This window comes from Gymnoscopelus braueri, assembly GCF_963280865.1.
Source record: "Gymnoscopelus braueri genome assembly, chromosome: 24".
Lineage (NCBI taxonomy): Eukaryota > Metazoa > Chordata > Actinopteri > Myctophiformes > Myctophidae > Gymnoscopelus > Gymnoscopelus braueri.
Genome location: NC_137626.1, coordinates 39,396,210 through 39,422,813, shown reverse-complemented (window position 1 = coordinate 39,422,813; position 26,604 = coordinate 39,396,210). Strand labels below are relative to the sequence as shown.

General features: G+C 39.0%; 1 protein-coding gene across 1 annotated transcript in view; it reads right to left on the bottom strand.

Moving 5' to 3' along the window:
- Window positions 1-22,034: 22,034 nt before the first annotated feature.
- LOC308080617 (E3 SUMO-protein ligase ZBED1-like) overlaps window positions 22,035-26,604 on the bottom strand; it is a gene marked incomplete at both ends in the record, with an annotated part of 32,174 nt that continues 27,604 nt past the window's right edge. The window contains 2 exons of the mRNA XM_080422509.1: window positions 22,035-22,179; window positions 22,269-22,324. Of these exons, the coding sequence (XP_080278635.1) occupies window positions 22,035-22,179; window positions 22,269-22,324 (201 nt within the window). The remainder of the gene's footprint in view (window positions 22,180-22,268; window positions 22,325-26,604) is intronic.

The window sequence follows — 26,604 nt, the reverse complement described above, 5'->3', positions numbered from 1 at the left end:
GCCGTGCAAGGCCTAATAAGAAATGGCACCCTTTTCATATTGGCCTATTATAGCGCCACCAGGAGGCCACAATAACCTACCTGACCTAGCGGAGACCTGTGCTCCGAGGAGCACTTTTTCTAGTTTCAATTCATTCTTTTTTTTGTTGAATTGAAAAGGCCTTAAAAGTCCTTAAAGGTAGGGTAAGTGATATTTTTTGGTTAAAACAAAAAGTTTTTTGTTAAAAGGTTAAAGCACTATATTCTGATAGTGATCATTGCTATAGAGTGTTTTTTCAGTAACAGATGTCTCCCTGTCTCTCCAGCTCTTTAATAAACAGAAAATACATTTTTCGGTAGGTGTCAAAATGTCAACCAATCAGGAGAAAGTACCCATTTTTAAGCTTAATTTGTATAGTGTTCCAGTTCCAATTTTACCTGCTCATTTCTTAGTGTCATCACTTCCAATTTCACTTGTTTAATCTGTATCCTGATTGAGTTCTCTGTCCTGGTTGGATAAAATTGGAAATGAAACTGAAACTGAAACGAAAATGCATTTTCTGTTTAATAAAGAGGTGGAGAGACAAGGAGACTCCTAATACTGAACAAACACTCTATATCAATGAGTACTATCAGAATATAGAGCTATTTAACAATTATTTTAACCAACGCAAATCACTTACCCTACCTTTAACTTGCCACATTACTGTCATCAGGGGACGCCCCACAAAATCATGTGGGGACCCCCCTGGGAGTCCCGACCCACAGGTTGAGAACCACTGGCCTAGTCGATTCATTTGGGCTTGTGTTTGTAGACCTGGCCGCTTGTTGCTCTCGCAAAATCTGGCAACGCTGCTTACAAAGCCAGTAAATGACTGAAGAGACTAAAAGCTAATCCTCCACTCAGAGCTTTTATTGTGGCACGTTTCAGTTCGTGCTGTGTGTAATGTGGTGTGTTGCTACAGGATGTTCTGCACTGGAAGGCTTTGTGAATAACATGTTGAGGTTTTATAAGTCAAAATAACTCTTAGAAACCATGGCTTATTGGGAGACCCAATGTAATAGCCTACTTGGTTGAACACGGGTGTCGCCAGTGGAAAAAGTACTCAAATGTTTTGCTTAAGTAAAAGTATCTATACTGCGATGTAGAAGTAAACTGTTACAAGTAAAAGTCCGGAATTCAAAATGTACTTGAGTAAAGTGCAAAAGTACTAAAATGTTTGAAAATAGCAGATCTACAAGCTCACAATGCGTCGGGATGCGACGCATTGTGAGCTTGTAGAGCGGCTATAAAATATAGCCGTTCTACAAGCTATAAAATATGGCTGAAGTGGTTAATGTATGTTTTATAATATAATCATTTATATCTGCAAAGTAACCAGTAACTAAAGTTTTCAAATAATTGTAGTGGAGTAAAAGTACAATATTTACCTCTGAGATGTAGTGGAGTAGAAGTAAAAGTACTGAAAATTGGAAATACTCCAGTAAAGTACAAATACCTATTTTTTTTTTTTACTTAAGTACAGTACTTCAGTAAATGTACTTAGTTACTTTACACCACTGGGTGTCGCCAGTGATGGAGAAAATAGTACTCCGACTTAAGTTAAAGTAGCAATACCACAACGTAGAAATACTCCGTAACAAGTAAGACTCCGATGTTCAAAATGTATTTGAGTTAAAGCACAAAAGTATTGGTATCAAAATATTCTAGATTCTAAAGTACCAAAAGTAAAATGACTCATTATCATCGTTGAAAATAGCAGATTTACAAGCTCACAATGTGTCGCATTGCGATGCGTTGTGAGGTTGTAGATCTGGTGTTGCACACCGGAAATAGCTGCTAAGTGCGCTGTTCTTCTTGTTATTATTGTTGTTGTTGTTTTTTTACCTGGTGTGCTGGTTGGTATTAGCTGAACATGTGCAGTCAGACAGTTTGTTCTCCAGCAGTGATTGTCTCAATGTGTGCCACAGGCATTGTGTCAAATGATAGCAGCAATGAAAACACACATCCACTGGAGAGAGGGAGAGAGAGAGAGAGAGAGAGAGAGAGAGAGAGAGAGAGAGAGAAAAAGAGAGAGAGAGAGAGAGAGAGAGAGAGAGAGAGAGAGAGAGAGAGAGAGAGAGAGAGAGAGAGAGAGAGGGGGGAGAGGGAGAGAGAGTGATACTGCCCTCCTGTGGTCAGTGTTGGGCAGGAACTATTTACTAACTAATAGGCCTACTACTGTAATATTGTTACTTACCACAGTAACGAGTTGAGTAACGTATTACCATTGCGAAAAGAGTAATAATAATACAGTAATGTTAGTGTAATTAACAAGGCAAGGCAGTTTTATTTGTAATAGCACATTTTCAACTACAGGACAATTAAATGTGCAAAGCAACAAGCAAAGAAAACACACTTATAAAACTAGAGGTCTCTGCCAGGTCAGGTAGGTTATTGTGGGCCAGAAATATTCGGAAATCACTTGACTGTAGAGATAATGTGTACCGATTTGCATGATGTTGGATTTGTTCCTCAACGTAGTGTGAATGTGCGTGCAAAGTTTCACCGCAATCAGACACTGCGTTCATGATTTGCGGCATTTTGTTAAAAATGGGCCACTCCTGCAAACTTTAGATGTCAATCTTAGCCAATTAGGATGGAATATGACAAATGAAACAGATCCATCTAGATTACATGACCATAGAGATCATGTGTACCGATTTGCGTGAAATTGTGATAAAAAAAAAAGTTTTACATAAGTCGGTTTTTCATACCAGATTGGTGGACTTATAGGTATAGGCAATTATAGTATCTTGGTGTATGTAAATTCTGTGAGTGTCTTAGAAGCCCGTGCTTCTAAGACAAGAATTTTTTCTTGTGGTGCAGGACACTATAATAAAAATCTATCTATCTATCTATCTATCTATCTATCTATCTATCTATCTATCTATCTATCTATCTATCTATCTATCTATCTATCTATCTATCTATCTATCTATCTATTTATCTATCTATCTATCTATCTATAGGTCTATCGATCTATAGGTAAAAATGCGAATCGGCCTGTTATAGCGCCAACTGATATATAGCGGCTGATTTGAAAAAATCCCTTTCACGGTGACCAGTGAAAGGCCCTCTTCCTGGCACATACTCAGTGGTGGTAAAAGTACTCAAATGTTTTACTTAAGTAAAAGTATCAATACTGCAATGTAAGTACTCCGTTACAAGTAAAAGTCCGGAATTAAAAATGTACTTGAGTAAAAGTACAAAAGTATTGGTATCAAAATGTACTTAAAGTACCAAAGGAAAAGTGGCCGATCTACAAGCTCACAACGCGTCGTGATGCGACACATTGTGACGCATTGTGAGCTTGTAGATCGGCTATTTTCAAATAGCCTAGGTATAAAATAGGAATAAAGTGGTTAATGTATGTTTTATAATGTAATAATGTATATCTGCAAAGTAACTAGTAACTAAAGTTTTCAAATAATTGTAGTGGAGTAAAAGTACAATATTTTCCTTTGAGATAGGTTCTCATTATAGAGGTAGTGATGTAGAAGTAAAAGTATAGACAATTGGAAATACTCCGGTAAAGTAAAAGTACCACACAATTGTACTTAAGTACAGCACTTGAGTACATTAGTTACTTTACAGCACTGGAAATTGGAGTTTAAATACTCAATGAAACAAAAGACTCACTATGAAATTCAGAGGGTCGTTGTCAAGATCTATTTTAGTCCTTGAGACCTGCTGGTATCTCTCCACGACGGATGGCATTACCCAGGTTGCCTGCCAGCAGTGGTGGAAAGTACCTAAGTACATTTACTCAAGTACTGTACATAAGTAACATTTTTTGGGGTATTTTTACTTTACTGGAGTATTTCCAGTTTTCAGTACTTTTACTTCTACTCCACTGCATCTCAAAGGCAAATATTGTACTTTTACTCCACAACATTTTTTGAACCAGCAGTCCTGCAGGTCCATCCAAACCGCCTCAGAATATGGATAATAGCTCGCACCTGATTAAATAGAGAATGGAGGGATGAGTGTTTAGCATATAGATTATAGTGGTACGTCAGTACATTTCCTGACAAAGGAGCCTAAAGACTGTATTACTGCTCCAGCAGTAATACACACAAGCAAACAGTGGTGTAAAGTAACTAAGTACATTTACTCAGGTACTGTACTTAAGTACAATTTTTAGGTACTTTTACTTTACTGGAGTATTTCCAGTTTTCCATACTTTTACTTCTACTTCATTACATCTCAGAGGCAAATATTGTACTTTTACTCCACCACAATTATTTGAAAACTTTAGTTGCTAATTACTTCCCTGAAATAAAGGTTTCCATCAATCAATCACTTTGCAGATATAAAGTATTACATTATAAAACATACATTAACCACTTTAGCCCTATTGTATACCGAGGCTATTTGAAAATAGCCGATCTACAAGCTCACGTGAGCTTGTAGATCTGCTATTTTCAAACATTTTAGCACTTTTACATTTGGTACTTTAAGTACATTTTGATACCAATACTTTTGTACCATTACTCAAGTAATTTTGAATTCCGGACTTTTACTTGTAACTGAGTACTTCTACATTGCAATATCGATACTTTTACATTTGAGTACTTTTTCCACCACTGCAAGCACGTGAGAGACAATATGCAATATCGATTACACTCACTAGAGGGAGGTATTTGTCAAGTGAGTGCAACCTGAACTACTTGATATTTACTGTTAGTCCATGAGCCAGAGCCCCAACATTGAGCAATGATTATCGAAAGAGTGGGCAAAACCATACCTATATTAAATTGTTTATAGCGTCAATATAAGTAAATAAATATATGATAACCTTTCCACAGGAGTAGCTTTTTCTTATTTATCACACATTTTGTTATTTTCCCCATAAGTACATGACAGGTAAAAAAAAATAGTTATCATAATGAAACTTCCCCAGTTGATTACTTACATGAAGACAATGATTTATCGTATTACAAGTTTTCTGAAATTGTATATTTGAATATGCAAATTAGGCATTTAGTCCATGAGCCAGAGCCCCAAAATTTAGCCAGATATTGAATATTCCCTCGTTAAAAACCTTTGACTCCAACATCTTAACAAAATTAAATAAGAATGTTGACTCTGGTTTGTCCAATGTCCTGTTTGGCAATAGCTCAAACAGGGCATGAGTTGTACCTGTTCAAAGTTGGCATTTTCAATCGAGTGCTACAGCGCCACCCTTTGGCCAATGGTTGTGAGTTTCGGGTCTTCGCCGTTTGGCATAGCCCTCTACCATATTGCCGAGTTTCGTAAAAAGCGACCACGCGGTTGGGCCAGAACTGAAAAAACGGCGGAAGAAAGCCCTACAATATCAATAAGGCTTTGAGCCTGATAGGCCTCGAAACCTTAACTAATTAAATATGAACGAACAGATCTGAAATAAATAGTACAATAGCAGTTAAATTACAACCGTGATTACCTTAAATAAATGTAGACCATGATTCATGACAAGATTAAATTAGATGAAATTATAGCTAATAATGAAAATAAATTAAAACATTCCAAAGAACAGACGATTGGTTAGGATGTAAACATGGAATTACTCTGAGTAATAAAGAGGCCTAAATTGTGCAAACCAGGTGTTGTGATGGAAACCTATTTCCAGCATTTTATTTTCATCTCTCTCTCTCGGATGACTGCAACTCAGCCTGGCTGCTCCTGTCATCTAATTGGAGCATTGAGCTGTCGGTCAGCCTAAGAAGAGTGGGACCCTGGACATTTTTTGCAGACAATCACAGAAGCTGCATTGTAGATCTCCTTAAACTCAGCTAGAGCCTTCTTCTGGCTCACCACATCATTCACCTGCAGAGAGAGAGAGAGAGGGGGGGGGGGGGTTAAGCAGAGCAGTTTCGTGTCAAGGACCTCAAAATGTATATGTAATTGGCCAAATTAACAGCTGTGAATAGGTTAACGTTACCGATAAAACACCTGTTTTAAAAGGACAGACAGAGACCTGTACATTGTCCACTGCATTGAAGACAGACAGACAGACAGGTAGATACTGTTCAGGGCTTTGAGGACAGACAGACAGACAGACAGTTACCTGTATTTTGTCCAGTGTATTGAGGACTTCTTTCCTCTTCTCCATGTCTTTGTTGCCATTGTAGTAGTGAGTCTTCAGGTGGACAACGTCCTTCTTGAGGTCGACCACGGCAGAACGCACCTTGTCCCGCGTCTCCTTCTCAGACAGCGTGTCCAGGAGGGTGTCATGGCGTAGAATGTGGTCCAGGATCCGTAGATAAACGTCCAGGGTATGGTTCATCAACACAATCTGCTCATGTTTCTGTGGAGACACACACACATACACACATATTTTAACATTTAATTGATTCCAGTAGAATGCCATTATAAATGAATTAACCCATTAAAGGAGTAGTTCATCCAAAACATTACTTATTTTCCATCAATTGCACACTCCATTAAGCCTTGAATCCAAGGATTTATTTTTGTTTTTGAGGCATTCCTAAGCCAATAATTTGATTCCCGTCTCCTACTGGCTAATGTATCCGGTAGGAGACACAAAGTAGATTATTTGTGTCTCCTACCGGATACACATCCGGTCATCAAATTATTGGCTTAGGAATGCCACAAAAACAAAAAGAAATCTATGAATTCAAGGCTTCATGGGGTGTGCAATTGATAGAAAATAAGATTTTTTTTGGGTGAACTCCTCCTTTAAATTTGAATGCACATCCCACTTTTCGTAGTATGTGTACAGTGTGTGTGTGTGTGTGTGTGTGTGTGTGTGTGTGTGTGTGTGTGTGTTTGTGTGTGTGTGTGTGTGTGTGTGTGTGTGTGTGTGTGTGTGTGTGTGTGTGTGTGTGAACTCACCAGAGGTGAAGTGATACGATACGATACAACTTTATTGTCAGCTCTCACTGAAATTTGCTTTGTGTCCATGACGTCACCGTTCAAGATACAGACAGGACATACACAATACATTACACAAGGTACATTACAGGACACACATCACAGAAGCAGACAGAAACAAGAACAATGGAACATATCCTCTTGGTTTACCGATTTTGGTTTAAAAGCAGAACAGACTGGTGTACAAAAGAATTCTTTAGCCTGTTTTTCTTATATTTTGGGACTCTAAACCGCCTCATGGAGGGCAACAGTTGATATTCATCATTTAAAACATGTAAGGGGTCAGAAGAGATGCTCTTCGCCAGTCTAAGCATGCTATTGATCTGGGCTTCTTTAAAGGAACACAACCTCAACTGGCCTACCAACAATTTTAGCGCAGATCTTAATTTGGCTATACAGTTTGTTCTTATATACCAATGGTAGGCTGTTAAACCAGGCCGTGCTACAGTACAACATCACAGTTTGAACAACAGACGTATAGAAAAGAGACAAGATCTGACTGCTAGCACCAAACGATCTATGTCGGCGTAGGGAGTACATACGCTGCTGTATCCTCTTACAAATATAATCAATATGAGATGACCATGATAAGGTGGCATCTATCATCACCCCCAGATATTTGTAAGATGGGACTTGTTCAATAGCTGAACCATGGATTGTCACCGGTGGTGTCTTATCACCGGGAGCAGGACCAAATATAATTTCCTCAGTTTTCTTCGTGTTGACAATCAGATTGTTTTTGTCACACCATTCCACAAGCCGGTCAACGCTACACTGGTACTGTTTCGGGTCATCACTGTCAGTCATCAGACAGTGATGCTGTTGTGAGTTTCTTTCAAGTTTGGGTGTGATAACGCCGGCGAGGCAGGGTTTAGAGTCCGCTGGTCCACACGTCCACACCAGTAGCACCACCACGCTCAGCAGCACTCTCTGGACTGCCATACTATACCAACAGACTGGTCTCCGGGAGCAGCGGGAGAACTCGGTAGATTCACTAGATCTCAGTAGAACACAAATGAGCTAGGGAACTTTGCCTGTCAGTCTGTCTGTCTGTCTGTCTATCTGTCTGTCTGTGTGTATGTGTCTGTCTCTTGGTGTGTTGTTGTCTGTACCTCTGTTGTATTAGTGTGTCTGCACCGGTGTGTTAAACTATACAGTGCTGTATGTCAGTGTGTTTGTAAATTGTTGAGAAGGTAACAGGTTTATATAGGCAGGGCCTGTGTGGGTGTATGTGTGTGTGTGTGTGTGTGTGTGTGTGTGTGTGTGTGTGTGTGTGTGTGTGTGTGTGTGTGTGTGTGTGTTTGTGCGTGCGTGCGTGCGTGCGTGCGTGGGTGCTTGCGTGCTTGCACAGTAAAGAACCGTATCACTACAGTATCAGTATAATATAGTATAAGCTGTTAAAATAATTGTAGTAACAATTGTTGTAACAACTACAATATTTGCAATTTTGGGAAATTGCAAGTGTGGTTGCGCCGTCGCAAGTCGCGGGTCGTGGCCGCCGGGACGCGAGGAATACGCTGGGAGTAATAGGCCCCTCCCACTAAAGAAAAAGTTCCCTCCCACAAATGTAACAGGCTAATTATATTGTCACATCACTCCTGAGATGACTTGTTTTTCATTTTGAGAGGATTGATCCCCAAAAAATTACATTTTGTGCATTTGTGCAAGATCTGTCTTTTCCTCTGACTGTGACCACAAACCAATCAACAAACATTTTGTTGATATGTTCTTAAACTATTACTGAATCAAACAACAAATGTTTCCAGTTCCATGTAGTATTTTGTCTTTTAAACAGCTGATCAGCTGGGCTAGTATATAGTAGGTTACAGCGTGCAGTGATACTTGACACAGTAAATAGTGCCAGGTGACAGAGAGGTCAAAGTTGAACAACCCTCTTAGGGTAGAAATTGGTCAACATTATAACTTCATATCGTATTTTGGAGTAAAAGTTTTTTTTTTTTATGACCTCCGCCAATTCACCGGAAAGACTTATTTTTCATTACATCCGGGACAGAACTCTGAACTCTGAACTCTGCAACTGAGGTAACAAAACTAATACCTTTGTATACACAGTGGTGTAAAGTAACTAAGTACATGTACGCAAGTATTACTTAAGTACGATTTTGAGGTATTTTCACTTTACTGGCGTATGTCCAATCTTCAGTATTTTTACTTCTACTCCACTACATCTCAGAGGCAAATATTGTACTTTTACTCCACTACAATTATTTGAAAACTTTAGTTACCATTTACTTTGCAATTATCAATTATTACATTATAAAACATACATTAACCACTTTAGCCCTATTTTATACATAGGCTATTTGAAAATAGCCGATCTACAAGCTCACAACGCATCGTATCGCGACGTGTTGTGAGCTTGTATCACAATATATTGTATACAGGCAAGTATTCAATTAAGCTTGATGGCAAAACTCTGAACAATCCCTTTAATGTCTCAAGCGGCCCATGATGCAACGGACCTGTAGACAGGTTCCAGTGGGAACTGAGATCTAACACATGGAAGAGCTTCCCTCTGTAAAAAGCTCTCCCTGAAACAAAATGGTACAAAAAGTAAACAATACAGATTGGACTAGAGAGCATATTGAACTATTGCAGGAAGGGTGTTTAATCACTACTGGTAGCAGTAGGATCAATATGTATTTGTTAATATTACAATTAATTATTCGTTATCAGTTTTTATTTGTTATTATTTTTATCAAATGGCAATACTTATTGTGCTTAGCCGGGATCCATAGCTCTCTGTTTCTAACCCACAGGATAGGGGGAGGAAATGTAGCCTAGCTATAATTAAAACTGCTTAGGATTAAGATATGAGCTTTCCTCTTTTTCTAATCAATGACAACAAATATACATGATATTAGATTTAATTATTTTAGTTTTAATTTATTTATTTTGCAATTAATTTTTTCTTCTCTTTTTCTTTTTACATTTAAAGTCAATATAATGGGGAATTACAATGCTTTTGCTAAATAAAGTCTTCCAATTGCGAAACATATAAGATTTTTGTCCTGCCCAACTAGTTATACGCCCTTATAGGGAAGGAAACTTTATTTGATTTATTAATTTACCTTATCTAAGTGTTTGACTGATCGTACTGTCAACTTTAAGGGACTTTAAAATATAAGCTGTCTTCACTCACTTCCCTGTAATGTATAAGAACGATCAGGTACAGAAAAAAAAATAAAAAAAAAAAAATCAATGAAATAATTGTTTATTTAACTCTTTAATTTAAGATAGATGACGGCAGAAGTGGGGGGGGGGGGGGGGGCAACACTCATGACACTCATTAGATTACAGCATGGGGTCTTCCATTCAAATTTGGGCCACCTTTCTGGTATGCCCAAGATTCCAAAAAACAGACATGGAATCATTTAAGCAAACTAGTAGAGTTTGCTACCTATGGGAGCGATTGAGGGGTGTTTTACTGTTTTTTTGGGTGCACGTTTTATTGTTTGTCACATGGTTGTTGACTCAAAATGTAATGACTGCAAAATTGTCAAAGAAACAAAGTAGCTCAATAGGTATGCTGATGGTGCTTAGGACAGCAAGAAATCTCTTTGACAGTTACCAATGAAACCTCTAAAAATTATTTCATATAATGTAAATGGACTTAACAACTTTATTAAACGAAAAAAGATTTTACAACAACTAAAAAAAGGTCAAGTTTTTCACTCATCACACAGCTCATCAAGAAGAGGAGTTGCAATTTTAATATGGCCTCACTGTGCACTTCAGGTAGAACATGTGTTATCGGATAAAGAAGGGAGATATGTTATGGTCATTGGAAAAATTGACAATATTATGGTCTCCTTGATAAATGTGTATAATCCCCCAGAAGAAGGAACAGACCTAGTAAAAAAAGTATTGGACATAATAGCTTCTCAAAGTAAAGGAATAACAATAACAGCAGGAGATCTAAATCTTATTATGGATGCTAAATCTGATTCACAGGGTAATATACGGCACAGTGGTGAACCCGCTGCTAGAATACTGAGAAGAGCAACAACAGAGATTGGAATTGTAGACGTTTGGAGAACTCTAAACCCTACAGTGAGGGACTATACCTACTACTCAAAGTCTTATGATAAATATTCAAGATTGGACTACTTTTTTATTTTTAAAAATGACATGTTCAGAGTACAAAATTGTAAGATACATCAGATCACCCTCTCAGATCATTCTTTAATATCATTAACAATAGACATTGGAAGAGAAAAAAATAGAACTTTGTGGAGACTTAACAATTCTTTATTACAAATGACAGATTTTAAAACTAAAATAAAAACGGTAATCGAAGATTACTTAGAAATTAATGATACAGGAGAAGTCAACCCAGTAATCATTTGGGAAAGTTTGAAAGCTGTCGCCAGAGGGGAAATTATTTGCTTTTCATCACGGAAGAAAAAGGAAAGGGAGAAAAAAGTTGTAAACCTGGAGCTAAAAATAAAGAACTTAGAACGACAGCATAAAGCAAAAGGGGAGCGAAAGGATATGATAGAATTAAAAAAAACAAGAAAAGAATTAGATGGTCTGTTGACTGAGAGAGTGGAACGAGATCTGGTTTTCATTAAACAAAAATATTACGATGGAGGATCAAAAGCACTAAAAATACTCTCTTACAAATTGAAAAAACAACAGACAAAATCAAATATTGCATGTATTAAGAATAATGTTACAAACAAGCTGTTAACAGGTAAACAGGAGATTGCAGAAGAATTCGCTGAATACTATAAACGGCTGTATAACAAAGAAGAAGAAAAAACTCAAGAACAGTTAAGAGATTATTTGCAACGTTTACACTTGCCACAATTGACTGAATCACAGGATGAAAGCCTCACTGAGTCAATCAGTATGGATGAAATATCTAAAGGGATCCAGGGATTAAAGACAGACAAGAGCCCAGGCAGCGATGGTTTCACGGGAGAATTTTTCAAAGAGTTTAAAGTACAACTTGCTCCTATTCTACACAATGCTTTCAACTGGGCCTTAACACATGGGATATGGGCAGATACATGGTGTAATTCGATAATAACAGTAATACACAAGGAGGGTAAAGACCCATCCCAGGTTGAAGGATATAGGCCTATAACTCTACTAAATGTGGATCAAAAACTGCTGAGTAGTATAATAGCAAACAGGTTAGCAAAAATCATGCCCGACATTATAAATTTAGACCAGACAGGATTTATCATAAACAGACAACTATCAGATAATGTTAGACGTACACTGAATATAATACAGCATATACAAAAAAAAGATAAACAGGCTCTTATACTTACCCTCGACGCAGAAAAAGCTTTCGATAGAGTGTCTTGGACCTTTATTTTTGAGACCTGTAGAAGCTTTGGCTTTAGCAACATTTTTATCTCATGGCTGCAGACTATGTACAGTACATCAAAAGCTCAGGTCAGAGTTAATGGAACATTATCAAGCCCGTTGGAGATTAGAAGAGGCACAAAACAAGGGGACCCGCTCTCTCCACTAATCTACACTTTATGTATTGAACCATTAGCAGCAAGTATTAGGAGAAACAAGGAAATAGAGGGGGTAGAGACTGGAGGTCTACAGAATAAACTAGCCTTATACGCAGACGATGTTATCCTCTACCTGACAAAATTAGAAAGCACTCTTCCAGCATTAATGAAAAGTATTAAAGAATATACAGTGGTTAGCACTTGATAACGGCAGTAATACCATCTGAGTGCCTCTGTGGTACCACAGTGGCACCACCACTACTTGGTGGTGCCACATTTGACACCTTTTTTTTAGGTGTAGTGTGGCTGATCGGCCACGATGTGGCGCATGTGAGTCCATGAACCCTAACAGTACATTATTAGCAACAGGGGAAGGGTGAATGCATTTCAAAGTGATTGTTATTTTTATTTTTTGTAAACATAGAAAATAATGCAGTCCTTAGGATGAATTCAAAAGCAATTGTTTCTTTAAACACAACTGTGTTTCATGGTGGAAGAAGTACACAGACATTTTACTTGAGTAAAAGTAGCAATACCACAATATAAAAATACTCTATTACAACTAAAAGGCCTGTGTTCAAAATGTTACTTGAGTAAAAGTACAAAAGTATTGGCATCAAAATATACTTAAAGTACCAAAAGTAAAAGTACTAAAATGTTTGAAAGTAGCCGATCTACAAGCTTGTAGATCGGCTATTTTCAAATGGCCGTGGTATAAAATAGCGCTAAAGTGGTTGTATATGTTTTATAATATAATCATTTATATCTGCAAAGTAGCCTAACTAGTAACTAAAGTTTTCAAATAATTGTAGTGGAGTAAAAGTACAATATTTGCCTCTGCAGATGTAGTGGAGTAGAAGTAAAAGTACAGTAATACTCCAGTAAAGAAAAAACACCTCAACATTATTCACTAATTTCTAGGCGCCCTAACCTGGATTCAAACCCTGCTCTGCAAATTGTAAGGCCACTCTCTACTCCGCTACACTACTGGTGCAGTGATAAATCTGTGGGGTCAGGACGTGTGTCATTCTCTATGTTCTGTGCACTACTCCTTGGAAAGTCAGAGATAAAAAGCTTGCAGCTCCCAAAGCTGCTACTGTCTGAGAGCAGTAACTAGTAACTATAGTAGTCAACTAAAAGTAACATTTCAATAAAATGCATTATAAACTACTGTCCGGCACAATTATATTGTTTTAGAATGTGAGAGTTAAATGAACACAGGAGAGTATGTACTTACTAACTAACTAAGGACCCCAATTTAAACAAGCCATATGGCTTTCTTATTCCTATTTAGCAGCCAGCTTCCTATTTAGTCGACCTTGGATTTGAACTGTAATTTCATGTGCTTTTTGTCTGCAAACTTCTAAATAAAGTATTCAATCAATCAAAAAACTTTTCATGGTTGGAAAAACAGAGAGAGAATGAGAGAGTTTTCATCTGAAGAATTGCTGGGGATCCACAGAAAATCTCTGCTATCAGTCTGTCTGGCAATGACATGCAAATTAACTGGTTTAACACCTTGGCCAGGGTCTTTTGTTTGTCTCTAGCCACACTTCATTGTCATCACAATGGACTCAGGAGCCCAGGAGTTGTGCCCTCCCCCCACACACACACAAGCACACTTTTATTTTGTACTACTTGTTTTCATTAGATTTTTAAGTGCATTTGCTAGTTTAGTTTTTAGTTTGTGAAAAGGCTTAGTTTTAGTTGAGTTTTTAAATTAGTTTCAGTGTTAATTTTAGTTGTATTATTGTAAGGGTAGTCAGGGGCAATATTCCACAAGCTCAGAATCGTGAAAATGGCAGATCTACAAGCTCACAACACGTTGCATTGCTACAACTGCTGTTAATCATTCTGAATCAGCTTTGCTTAATCATTCATCAAAAGTTATGAAAGTTCTAAAGAAGGAACGGGACTCAACTGGTGACGTTGACAGAGAAGCATCAGAAAGATTCATCAGACTTACAAACATCCCATCAGAGAGAATTAGATGCATTTGGGGTTGACCTTAAAAGGCAGTCGATGCCCAGTTAGTACTGAAGACAGAGAGAAAAACTCTAAAAATGTAATGAAAACAAAGTGCAATTGAAAACACATAGTCAAACAAAAATACAAATGTGTGCGTGTGTGAGGATAGAATTCTCTGTTGATTTATCTCTGAGAGTGTAGCCTAAAAATGTATGTATCCACTAGTAAAGTTACTCTGGTTTGGTAACAAAATGTAAAGTGCGTTATAAATAAAATCCATTATTATTATTATTATTATTATTACTCTAGTACACTAGTAGCAGCTTTGGGAGCTGCAAGCTTTTTATCTGACTTTCCAAGGAGTAGTGCACAGAACATAGAGAACGACACACGTCCTGACCCCATACACTTATTACTGCACCAGTAGTGTAGTGGAGTAGAGAGTGGCCTTACAAGTTGCAGAGCAGGGTTTGATTCCAGGTTAGGGTGCCTAGAACTTGAATGTGCATAATGTTGAGTTTTTTTTTTACTTTACTGGAGTATTACTGTACTTTTACTTCTACTCCACTACATCTGCAGAGGCAAATATTGTACTTTACTCCACTACAATTATTTGAAAACTTTAGTTACTAGTTACTTTGCAGATATAAATGATTATATTATAAAACATATACAACCACTTTAGCCCTATTTTATACCACGGCCATTTGAAAATAGCCGATCTACAAGCTTGTAGATCGGCTACTTTCAAACATTTTACTACTTTTACTTTTGGTACTTTAGGTATATTTTGATGCCAATACTTTTGTACTTTTACTCAAGTAACATTTTGAACACAGGCCTTTTAGTTGTAACAGAGTATATTTATATATTATGGTATTGCTACTTTTACTTAAGTAAAATGTCTGAGTACTTCTTCCACAATTTTCCATGAAACACAGTTGTGTTAAATATGCTTTAATGTAGTAAACATATTTGTTATAAAGAATATCTTTAAAGTGGCAATATGCCCTACATCCATAAAATGCAGGTTTACAAGTGCCAAAAAGTGATTACAACTTCTAATTGTTGACTGAAAGATGTTATTGTATTGAGTTTCTTCCTGTCCTGGGAACTTGTTTCCACGGAAAGTTATATTTTACTACTTTTCAATATCTATGAAATGTAAAGATCACAGCTGAGCTCACTCAATGTACCCATTGAAATAACTTTAAAGGGCTAATCTAACACATGATTTTTTTTTGTTTCATTTCTGAGGGTTATATTTACTGAGTGCAATTTACCAAAATACATCTTGATAATATAACCCATACAATTATTTGTTTCACTTCTCAACAAGTTCAGCTTCAATTGCAGTCAATTGTTGACTGAAAGCAGCCCTGTCTCAAATAGACACAACATGCCTGTGTCTGGGCATTAGTTGCTCTCTACCGCCATCTTGTGGCACCACATAGAAAAAAGCGGTACCACAAAAATAGGTGGTACCACAGGGGCACCAGAGGGGTACCACCCCTGACATTATCAAGGTACAACCACTGTAGCACAGTATCAGGATACAAATTGAACACGCAAAAATGTGAAGCAATCAGTTTGGGAGCACCTGTACCTGCAGAGTTTAAAAAGGAATACCCATGGAAATGGGACAGAGAAAAAGTTAAATACCTCGGAATAGAAGTACCCAGGAACATGCACTTGTTGTATAAATTTAACTACGATAAATTAGAAACTAAAATAAAACAAGACTTGAACAGATGGAGCCTAGTCCCTTTGTCACTAATGGGAAGGATCGATACTATAAGAATGAATGTACTTCCTAGATTTTTATTTCTGTTTAATGCACTTCCTCTGTACGTGAGCCCAACTGTTTTCAAGAGCTGGGACCGAATGCTTCTTAAATTTATCTGGGATAGTAAAAAACCAAGGGTCAAGATGAAAACACTAAAATTGGCAAAAAGGAAGGGGGGGCTGGCTCTCCCTAGCCTGCAGAATTATTATTATGCAACTCAAATACAGACAATACAAACATGGCTAAATGAGGAGATACAGGTAAAATGGAGGTCTATAGAATTAGCTGAATGTAAAGATATGGAGAAGCTCCTCCCTTTCCTTACAAAAATCCCAAAACAAAATATAGAAAATATATGGCTTAGAAATACACTTACAGTTTGGGACAGAGTCAGGAACGACCTTAAGATTCATAATGAAATGTTGCTACTAAGAGAAATAAAGGAAGATCCTGACTTCGCTCCAAATAAAGATGACAGTACTTTCAAGACTTGGAATCAAAAGGGTTTGAGGATATTTGGGCAATTTCTAGATAATAAAGGAATTATAAGTTTCGAGTCACTTAAAAGAGACTATGATCTACCACACTCTCATTTTTTTAGATATTTGCAAGTTAGAAGCTACATCGAGAAAAGCACCAGACAGAAGGAAAATATTACAGATTTTCATCCCATGACACAGTTCTTGGTTAAAAATTATAAGTGTGCGAGGGTTAAGCACCAAATCTCGGCTTTCTATAACATCTTGGAAAGGCAGAACAAACCAGAAGAATTGAGAGAAAAAACAAGATGGCAAGAAGAACTAGATTTAACCTTGTCTGAAATTGAATGGGGAAATATAAGCATATCTTTACACAAGACAACAGCGTCTCAGTTCTGGCGAGAATATGCATGGAAATGCCAAATGAGATATTTTCTTACACCAGACCAATTAGCTAAATTTAAAAAATCAGCAACACCAAAATGTTGGAGAGACTGTGGAGAAAACCATGCCAACTACAGCCATATCTTCTGGTTTTGTCCGGTCTTGAAAAAGTACTGGGACAATATTGGTACGGAAATAACACACAAGTTCTGAAAATTAAGGCAAATATCAGTCATGAATATATCCTGTTGGGTAAAATACCAAAGGGGATAGACAGAACTGAAGACAAATACCTCATTAAAATATTAAGATTAACGGCCCTCAAACTTATAACCAAAAACTGGCTTCAAAAACTAAGCCCTAGTGTACATAAATGGAGGGAATTAATGGAACAAATAAAAGTAATGGAGCAGTTAACATATAAAATTAGAGGAAATCTTAGTAAGAGTAGTACTCTGTGGGCTAAATGGGAGTGCTACATGGAAAGTGTGGGCGCGGACGGGGGGGTGACCATAATGCAAGACTTAGCACCTCAGCCTAACTAAAAGCAAATAGAATACCATTGGAAATATTTAAGGAAGAGTCAACAACCAAATGGGGGGGAGCACTTTTAACAAGGTATTGGTTTTATTATCAGGCACTTGATGAAGGACTGACCTAATTAATGATTGTTTTGCCCGGATGTTTTTAGTTGGAGAAAAAGAGTGGTAAAGAATATGAACTTGAACATGGGTTAGTCTCTATGTGCCTCCATACCTTGTCTTCTGTTTTTTTCTGTTTTTGTTTTTCTCCAGTAAATTTTGTGTCGTGTTTGTTTTTTCTTGTTTTTAGTTTCTTTTTCCCCTGTTAATGATGTCTATTTTGTGTTCATTTGGTGCTTTAGTTGTTTAGTTCTCTTTATTTTGTTATGTCCTGATTTGTCCCAACGTTGTATTTTGTGTTGTCTTTGTAGTCATATGACTACTCACTGTGGTGCCCATATGAAAAAATAATAAAATAATAACACATGGAAGAGTGGAGGATTGGGGATGTTTTTTTTAAAGGTGTGAAGGAAAAGAGAGAAGCCTGAGGCGTCTTCAATTTGCCAGTTGTGTCCCAAATGACTGTCCCTTAGCTGAGTTACGCAATCTTTCAGGCAGCTCCACGAACGCACAAACAGTGTTGCTTTTCCATTAACCCAGGCCTTAGAGGCCATTAAAAAGCCACAAGGTTGAAACATTACAATAACACCAATTAAATATCACATGGGTCAATGCCGCAGCTCTGATTTAATTGTTTATTTGACAAGATTGTCAAAAGTGTAAGTTTAATACCTCTATACTAATGCCAAATTCCCCTACAATGATGTGACATGTACTGTAGAGTAGAATAATGCAATTTTGTATGAAAATGTGCCAAACTCATTTATTGTTTGAGCTCTGCCTTGAACGGGTCGCCCTATGGGACCCGCTCAAGGCAGAGTTCCAGTTCCTCCGCGACCGATCAGGGTTCGGCACGCAGGAGACGCCGCTCGAGGCCTGAACGACGGTCCCATAGGGCGACCCGTTCAAGGCAGAGCTCATCAGCGACCGATCAGAGTTCGGCACGCCCATCACCTGGCTTGAGCGGCCGTCCCCTCGGGTGACCCGCTCAAGGCAGAGTTCCAGTTCCTCCGCGACCGATCAGGGTTCGGCACGCAGGAGACGCCGCTCGAGGCCTGAACGACGGTCCCATAGGGCGACCCGTTCAAGGCAGAGCTCATCAGCGACCGATCAGAGTTCGGCACGCAGGGTACGATACTCGAGGCCTGAACGGCGGTCCCATAGGGTGACCCGCTCAAGGCAGAGTTCCAGTTCCTCATGGGGCAGCGGGCTCATCACTACCACATAAATAAACCTCATCTGAATGTCCTCATGGGGCAGCGGGCTCATCACTACCTCAAGTAATGTATGATGGGTCAAAACAGACAAAAACTGAGACACAGGCATAGGCGAGGAAATGTTCTCTGACTTTGGACGTATTCCCACAGGAAATCCGTGGGGCGGCGTATGCCAGAGAACGTTCTTGGATTTTTAACGTATTTCCACGGGAAATCCGTGGGGCAGCTGTTACGAACATTCAGGGCATACTCACCCATACTCGCCTATCCCCATAAATGGAGACAAAGTCTGACAGTATAGAATAGCTAGAAAAGGAGATTCCTAAAGTATACCTAGCTCTGACATCAGAACACTCCTTCTAGAAACCCCATATACGGAGATAACCGGAACCATCCAGGACTGACATCGTAGTCCCCGGTTTGGGCATGACAGACATAGCCAGCTCCATATGTGGGAATGCCTGACACCACCTGACATCACCGCCGTGATGTCAGGAGCCACCCTCAGTGGTATAAAACAAGCCGTATGTCAGGGTTGAACTAATCTCATCATCGGCATTAGACCCAGTCTTAACCCTTCCAGAGTGAACAACATAGACCCAATCAGGAATAGCTCATCAGACAATCCAGTGTCCTCGGCGACGCTCGAAGATCATCTTAACTCTCTCCAGAGTAGCAGGAGATTAGCTGGCCTTACAACCCAGTTAATCACGGATGGCATATTCAGGACGACTAGCTGGCCTTACAACCCAGCTAGGCCTTCACAGTGGCTCTTGAGTCCGGTTCTAAACAATCAGCCGATTATAAGTGTTTCAGTTAACTCATAGTGAATGTGTATGCGTTAAAGTAAACACACAGACACATGTGTAAGTGTTTTAAAATGCAATGTAATTAATCATTTAGAAGTAGTTTATTGGTCTCTGTAGAATAAAAAAAGCATTTAAAGTAAGAATAATCTCAAATCGGTCCATTTAAAACATTTCCACGCATTCCCGTTAATGTTTTGTGATTCAAATGTATCAGTTTGTACCATTCATTTATATACATTGCAATTCGTAATATCAGTAAGTACAATGATTGTACAGTTTCCGTTTTAGAAGATGTATATTACTTGTATGTTAACCTTTTGGGCCTACTCTGTGTGGAGTTTGCATGTTCTCCCCGTGTCTCCTATAGCTAATACCCTCACAAAAACATGTAGTAATCCTGGTCGCTATACCGCCTCCCCCATGACAGCCGGGCGCCTGATGGAGGGGAAGGGAACTGGTTGGAATAACGTGTTCCTTCCACGCGCTACGTCCTACCAGGGAAACTCCCCCATCAGGTGACAAGAAGGTCAGTTGGCTCTCATGCATTGAAGGAGGCATGAGCTCGGCCTTGGGCTCCGTAGGCTGGTGGGGGGAGTGTAGCGCCCAGGATCACTTCCAGGATCACTTAGAAAATTGGCACCGGGTGAAAAAAGTGCTACAAAATCGTGGGGAAAAAAACCTTTTTGAACTTAAATACAAATACATTGGACATAGAATTGTAATACTAGTCATTAAGCTACTATAATATAGACTGAAGTAATTAAAGCGGGTCATGTTTGCATGTTTGGAATTGTAACAGCTGAAATCAATAATATATCAGTATTCCGATATTAACCTGCGGGCCGCATTAAGTGAAGGTGGGGGCTGCATGTGGCCCCCGGGCCGCCAGTTGCCCATGTATGGTCTAGTTTGTCAGGAACATGGCACTGTATTGAAAGAATACATGGTTAGTGGCCAAGAGTTTATTTGAAATAGCCTGTGTTGGCCTTAGAGGCTGGGGTGGGTGATGCTGCAGTCGTTTTGTGGATGAGGGGCCCAACTTGGGCCTGCCTGTGATCTCACTCGTCCCTACATGACAGGGGCCCGCCAGTTACTGTACAACAGTGGTTCTCAACCTTTTCAGGCCGTAACCCCCCAAAATAATCATATTTGAACTGGGGACCCTCAGAATCAGAATCAGAATCAGGTTTATTGTCACATCACAGGTTTACAAGGTAAAAAAGTGGGTGAAATTCGTTTTTGTACATCGTTCCCATCGCAACGTTAATTTCCATAGAAAGAAGAGGGGGGGGGGGAAGAAGAAGAGGGGTGGGGGGCAAGTGGGAAGGAGATCAAAACAAGAGAACAACAGAAGGCCAGACAAGTTATCTACATATTTACAAAGTACCTGAGATAATAAAAAACTAAGGTGCCTGAGCATAGCAGCAATGTATGTATACTGTGCATGATATACTTATACTGTGCATGATATACTTATGGACGTTAAGGTGCTTAGAGAAAAAAAAAGAGCACAATAAAAAAGACAAAAAAAGTCAGTGCGTTATACATGGGATTAAGGTGCATGTATAACCCTCCACCCTGATAGCACTTGGAATGTAAGTGTGTTTGATTCGGTTCCACAGATAAATATTGTGGAAAATAGCGGATCTACAAGCTCACAACGCCTCGCGTCTGTGTGTGTAGATCAGCTATTTTCAAAATGTTTGCTTCTTTCTTTTATTATTTGATTTGGTCAATGTTTGACCAGTTTTTATAGTATAGTTTGTTGATTACTTTTGATGCAGTAATGGTGTTCTTTTTTTTGGGGGGGTGGGGGGGGGGTATTAGAAAGGTCTTAATTGCCACTTCATTATCATCTGGGGACCCCCCCCAAAAAAAAAAAAAAAAAAAAAAAATCATGTGGCAATCTGCGCAAAAAGATAGCGAACTCCGACTAAAAAATGTGTTTGCATGAAGAAATATATGGAAACATTGCCGCCTACCACTGTGCCCGAAAAGAATCATGGGGAAACACTCAAGTCAGAACATCAAACAGACATCGCACAAGGCCACATGTGATATCATTTGTTTTTGTATACGCTTTTTTCTAAAATCCATAATGTAATTCATAACCTACAGTGGGTGACTAAACGCAGTACTGGACACACACACACACACACACACACACACACACACACACACACACACACACACACACACACACACACACACAAATAAAACAATAGTGCCATACATTGGCACAGGGGATGGCACAGCACTGATGGCTGTCGTGAAAGGTTACGTAATGCCACAAGGGATGGCAGCACTGAGCATAAAACTTAAAAACAACTGGACAAAGGATTTAGAAAAGGAGGACTATAGACAGAGGAGACGAGTCATGAGGGCTTCTCTAGACACACGCCTGCTTTCACGCCTGTACTTGACCGTGGTATTTTCCTCTTCGTTCTCTCCTTTGTCGTCCTCGCCTTCCTCTTCTTGTGAGTTACAGGCGCTGTTTAATCTGGACAGAATGGAGAAGACAGGGGACGTTGTTCTTGGCGGTTTGTTTCCAATGCGCTTCCACTATGACGCGCCTGAGCTGTCTTTCACCTCCAAGCCAAAGCGCCCTCCTTGCTATGGGTGAGTATCACACACAGTATCGCACACTGTAGCAAGCAAGATAACAGGGTCCACAGGGAACTTGTTTTGACAGATAGTATGCTGTCTATTTAACCCATTAAGACCGGGAAAAGCATCCTTCATTTTAGATTTAAAAAATCTAAAATGAAGCAATAATATTGAATATTATTGCTTCTGGGGATTCTACATATTCACTGTAATAAATCTCAGTCGCAAAAAGTTAGGTCAATTCACTTCTTCTCTTTAACTCAACGAGCTCTGATAAGTTTAGGAATTTAACTTAAATTAATGAATTCACAGTCTCAAAAGGTTTATGTCAATTCACTTCTTCTCATTAACTCAATGAGCTCTGATAAGTTTAGGAATTTTAACTTACATTAATGATTTTTCAAAAGTTAAAATTGCTTTAATTCATTGTGTTGACTTTTGTCATGTTGACTGAACTTTGGCCTTATATGGGACTTATCGCTATGAAATAAAATAAAAATAATGATATTATTATTATTAATAATGATAATAATAATAGTAATAATTCTTCCTTTTATTATATACATGGGAAAAAATGCCACTGGGGAATGGCAATAAATAGTTATCTTGCTTTTGATTTTGAGATAAGCTGTTTAAAACAATGGTTGAAAATGGTTGAAACATAATAATAATAATAATAATAATAATAATAATAATAATAATAATAATAACAATAAAAGTGGTGTCCATTTCAGGGAGTCCCAATAGAAAATCCTATGGCCCGTGGACAACATACTGCCGGTGGACTCGGCACGGTCCATTTCCCATATTGGCTATGGAGCGTGGACACTCTTAGGGCGCTTTCACACTCAGGTCCCGGGTGCGCATTCCAGACCGCTTGGCTAGTGTGAATGTAGCGAATCGACCCGCGAAACGGATCACCGTTCCGTTCCCGAAACCACCTCGGGAGGCAGTCTCGGATCCGAATCATGCGTTTTCGGGTACGGTAGCTGCAATGTGAAAGCAAGCGTACCGTTAGACGGAAGTGGCCCGCTATTTGGAATAGGTGACGGTATATAAACTCGACAAAAACAGCCAACAAAAACACAGCTCTTCTAGCCGGTGCTACTGAATGAATGAAAACGCCCCAGAATGCATTGCGCACTTAAAGGGCTGGTGCATATTACTCTTAAGGTGGAACATAACAATTGAAATAATAATCAACTTATATGGGAGCCTTTCTAACAATTTTACTCATTCAATTCTGAACCGATTCTTAAAATTTAAAATTCTCTATTAGCTGTGAAGGGCCTTCTTTCATGTCTATCAGTCATGAAACATTGGCGGGTCTCCATCGCGCATTTCAGGTGCGCGAGCAGCGCATATAGTATATCTTGTGGGTATCTTGTGGAGTTTCAGCTACTATGCATCCCAGAAATATATAGCTTATAAGGCTTTGTAATTTGAAATTTGTAAGTAAATATGGTAACTCATTTAGATGTAGGCCTACGTAGGTTTATAGTTTCCCAAGGACTATAGCCGTTTCACTCATGATGCAATTTCTCCTGAATGCACAGTTTAGTTTATCCCTTCTAAATAGCTTATGTGAGCATAATAAAGAATAGCAGAATAATACATTAAATTACTATCCAAAATACATTATAATGAGCATTATGAGGACCAGTTATATGAAGATAATATATAATATTATATTATAATGAGCATAATGAAGAATAGCAGAATAATTACTATCCAAAATAAATGAGAAGTTTCTTTTTATTAATTCTACAGTTTCACACACAAACGTGGGCTACAAAAACGAAACATCTCTGTGCTTTATTGTCATAAATTGCACTCTTCTACCATATGAATCTGTCATTCATAATTATTGATGTAATTCACATGTATGTCTGTATTTGTTTGTTTGTTGATGTGGGCAACGAGACCAAAGTTATTTTGGTCTCATTTTAGTTTGTTTAAATGTGTTTTCTTTATTGCTTGTCAGAATTAACTTACTTGTTAACTATGGTAGGCTATTCCCTTATGCTTAAAAAAAAACGTGTATCTTTTATTTGACCTTTTCTCCAATTGTAGCATAAAATAAGGTAACTCATGTTTTGAAAAGTGCTATATAAATAAAGTTATTGTTTTATTATTATGTAGCCTACTTAAACCCTCTATTCTCAGTAAAAACGGACCTACTTTTCTTGGACGCTTTTATCTGTCAACACCAAATCTCTCTGTCAAAAATAGCAGATCTACAAGCTCACAACGCGTCGCGCGTTGTGAGCTTGTAGATTGGCTATTTTTGGCTTATGTTCCCCCCATGCTGGGGTTCATGTGGTTAATACTATTCATAATAATGTAATGGTGTTTTAATTTTGTCAAGGCACCTTGAAATAAAATATTAATATTATCCAGTGATATAAAAACATTAGCTAATGTTTTCATATCACTGGATAATATTAATATTTTATATTGCACGTGCATGATGTTTTCATGATGAGTAGTGTTATTCAGTTCTCACCCCTTGCTTTCAACATATTTAAACGCATATTTGTGCGAGACCAGCACAAACATTGTCGCATAGTTGATGACGTCTGTGTCCACAGGGGAAACACTATGTGCATGCCGCCACCTGTAGGATCGGGGGTGTATATGCATGTGTTCTGTGGTGCGATAGGATCTATGCCCAATGTGAATGCAGGCCACTGAGGCCAGCATTCGATCTGGGAAACGTTTTCAATGAAAACGGATCCAGTGTGAAACCGCCCTAAGTGTCCACGAAGCCTAGTCTCTGTAACGACTACATTTTCTCAATGGGGGGCAGCAGAGAGCCATGGTCTCGCCTACTACAGCCTGGTTGAGCTTCAAACAGCCTTGTACTGCCATGGTTGGTTCCCAAAGTGTGGTTCAGGGACCTCTGGGGGTCCCTGAGGGGTTTCCAAGGGGGTCCATGGCTGGTTCCCAAATTGTGGTTTGGGGACCCCCGGGGTTTCCAGGGGATCCATGACTAGTTCGCAACAACATAGAGCAGCCATGGCTGGTTCCCAAAATGTGGTTCGGGGACCTCTGGGGGTCCCTGAGCGGTTTCCAAGGGGGTCCATGGCTGGCTCCGAAAGTGTGGTTTGGGGACCACCGGGGCTTCTAGGGGGTCCATGGCTGGTTCACCATAAGTGTAATAGTGTAATAAGTGTAATATTGTAAGAGGTGTAATAGTTTAATAGCGCAATAGGTGTAATAGTGTAATAGTTGTGATAGTGTAATAGTGTAATAAGTGTAATAGTATCATAGCACAATAAGTGTAATAGGTGTGATAGTGTGATAGTGTAATTGTGTAATAGTATAATAGCACAATAAGTGTGATAGGTGTAAAAGTGTAACAGTGAAATATGTGTAATAGTGTAATATTGTGATATTGCATTAAGTGTAATAGTATAATTGTGTAATAGTGTAATATGTGTAATAGTGTAAGAGCGCAGTAATAGACCCTGGATTCTGGTGGAGCCTGGTGGAGCCTATTGCAGCCTGGTGCACCCTTGTCTAGCCTATTCCAGCCAGATCCAGCCTTGTATAGCCTAGTACAGCCATCCAACTACCCCCTCTCCTTTTCTATTCCCAGTTGGGAAGGCTAGACTGGGATGGACTTGGTGTGCTGGGGAATGCTGTGCTCTGGTGGGCTGTATTGGGCCCTGGTGGGCTGTGCTGGGCTCTGTTAGGCTGTACGGGGCAGTGCTGCACTATAGCGTAGAAATGTTCATGTAAAACTATTGGCCGTGGACACAAACTCATGTAAAACTATTGCCCGTGGACACAGTGGTTAATCTCAAGTGCAAAGGGGCTACAGGGCTGAAAAGAGCCTAGTACAGCCTAATAGAGCCTATTAGAGTCTAGTAAGGCCTAGAACACCCTAGTTTAGCCTATTCCAGCCAGACCCAGCCCTGTATAACCTAGTACAGTCATCTTACTACCCCCATACCCTAATGTAAAAAGAAAGCCACAGCCAGACTGTACCATGATGATTACATTAAACTTGTTAAAAGTGTCAGGGCAAGTCCACTGTACCAGGAACAGAGAGGCTGTCAAATGCCCATATTATAATCTGCCATGAACGCATGTCAACATTCAAACACATGTAGGCCTAACTTTAAATCAACATAAGTGTTAGTTTTCTTATAAAGTGCTTCTAAGTCGCTCCAGTGTGTTTGTGTCGACAACAACCGTGTTGTTTGTGGCGTTTAATTAATCCACAGAGAAAATCTCTCGCAAGCCGCGTTGCTGCCGCAGCGGACCAGCGGTTCTTGTATTCCTGACACTGTATTTGTTTTTACTGAGGATA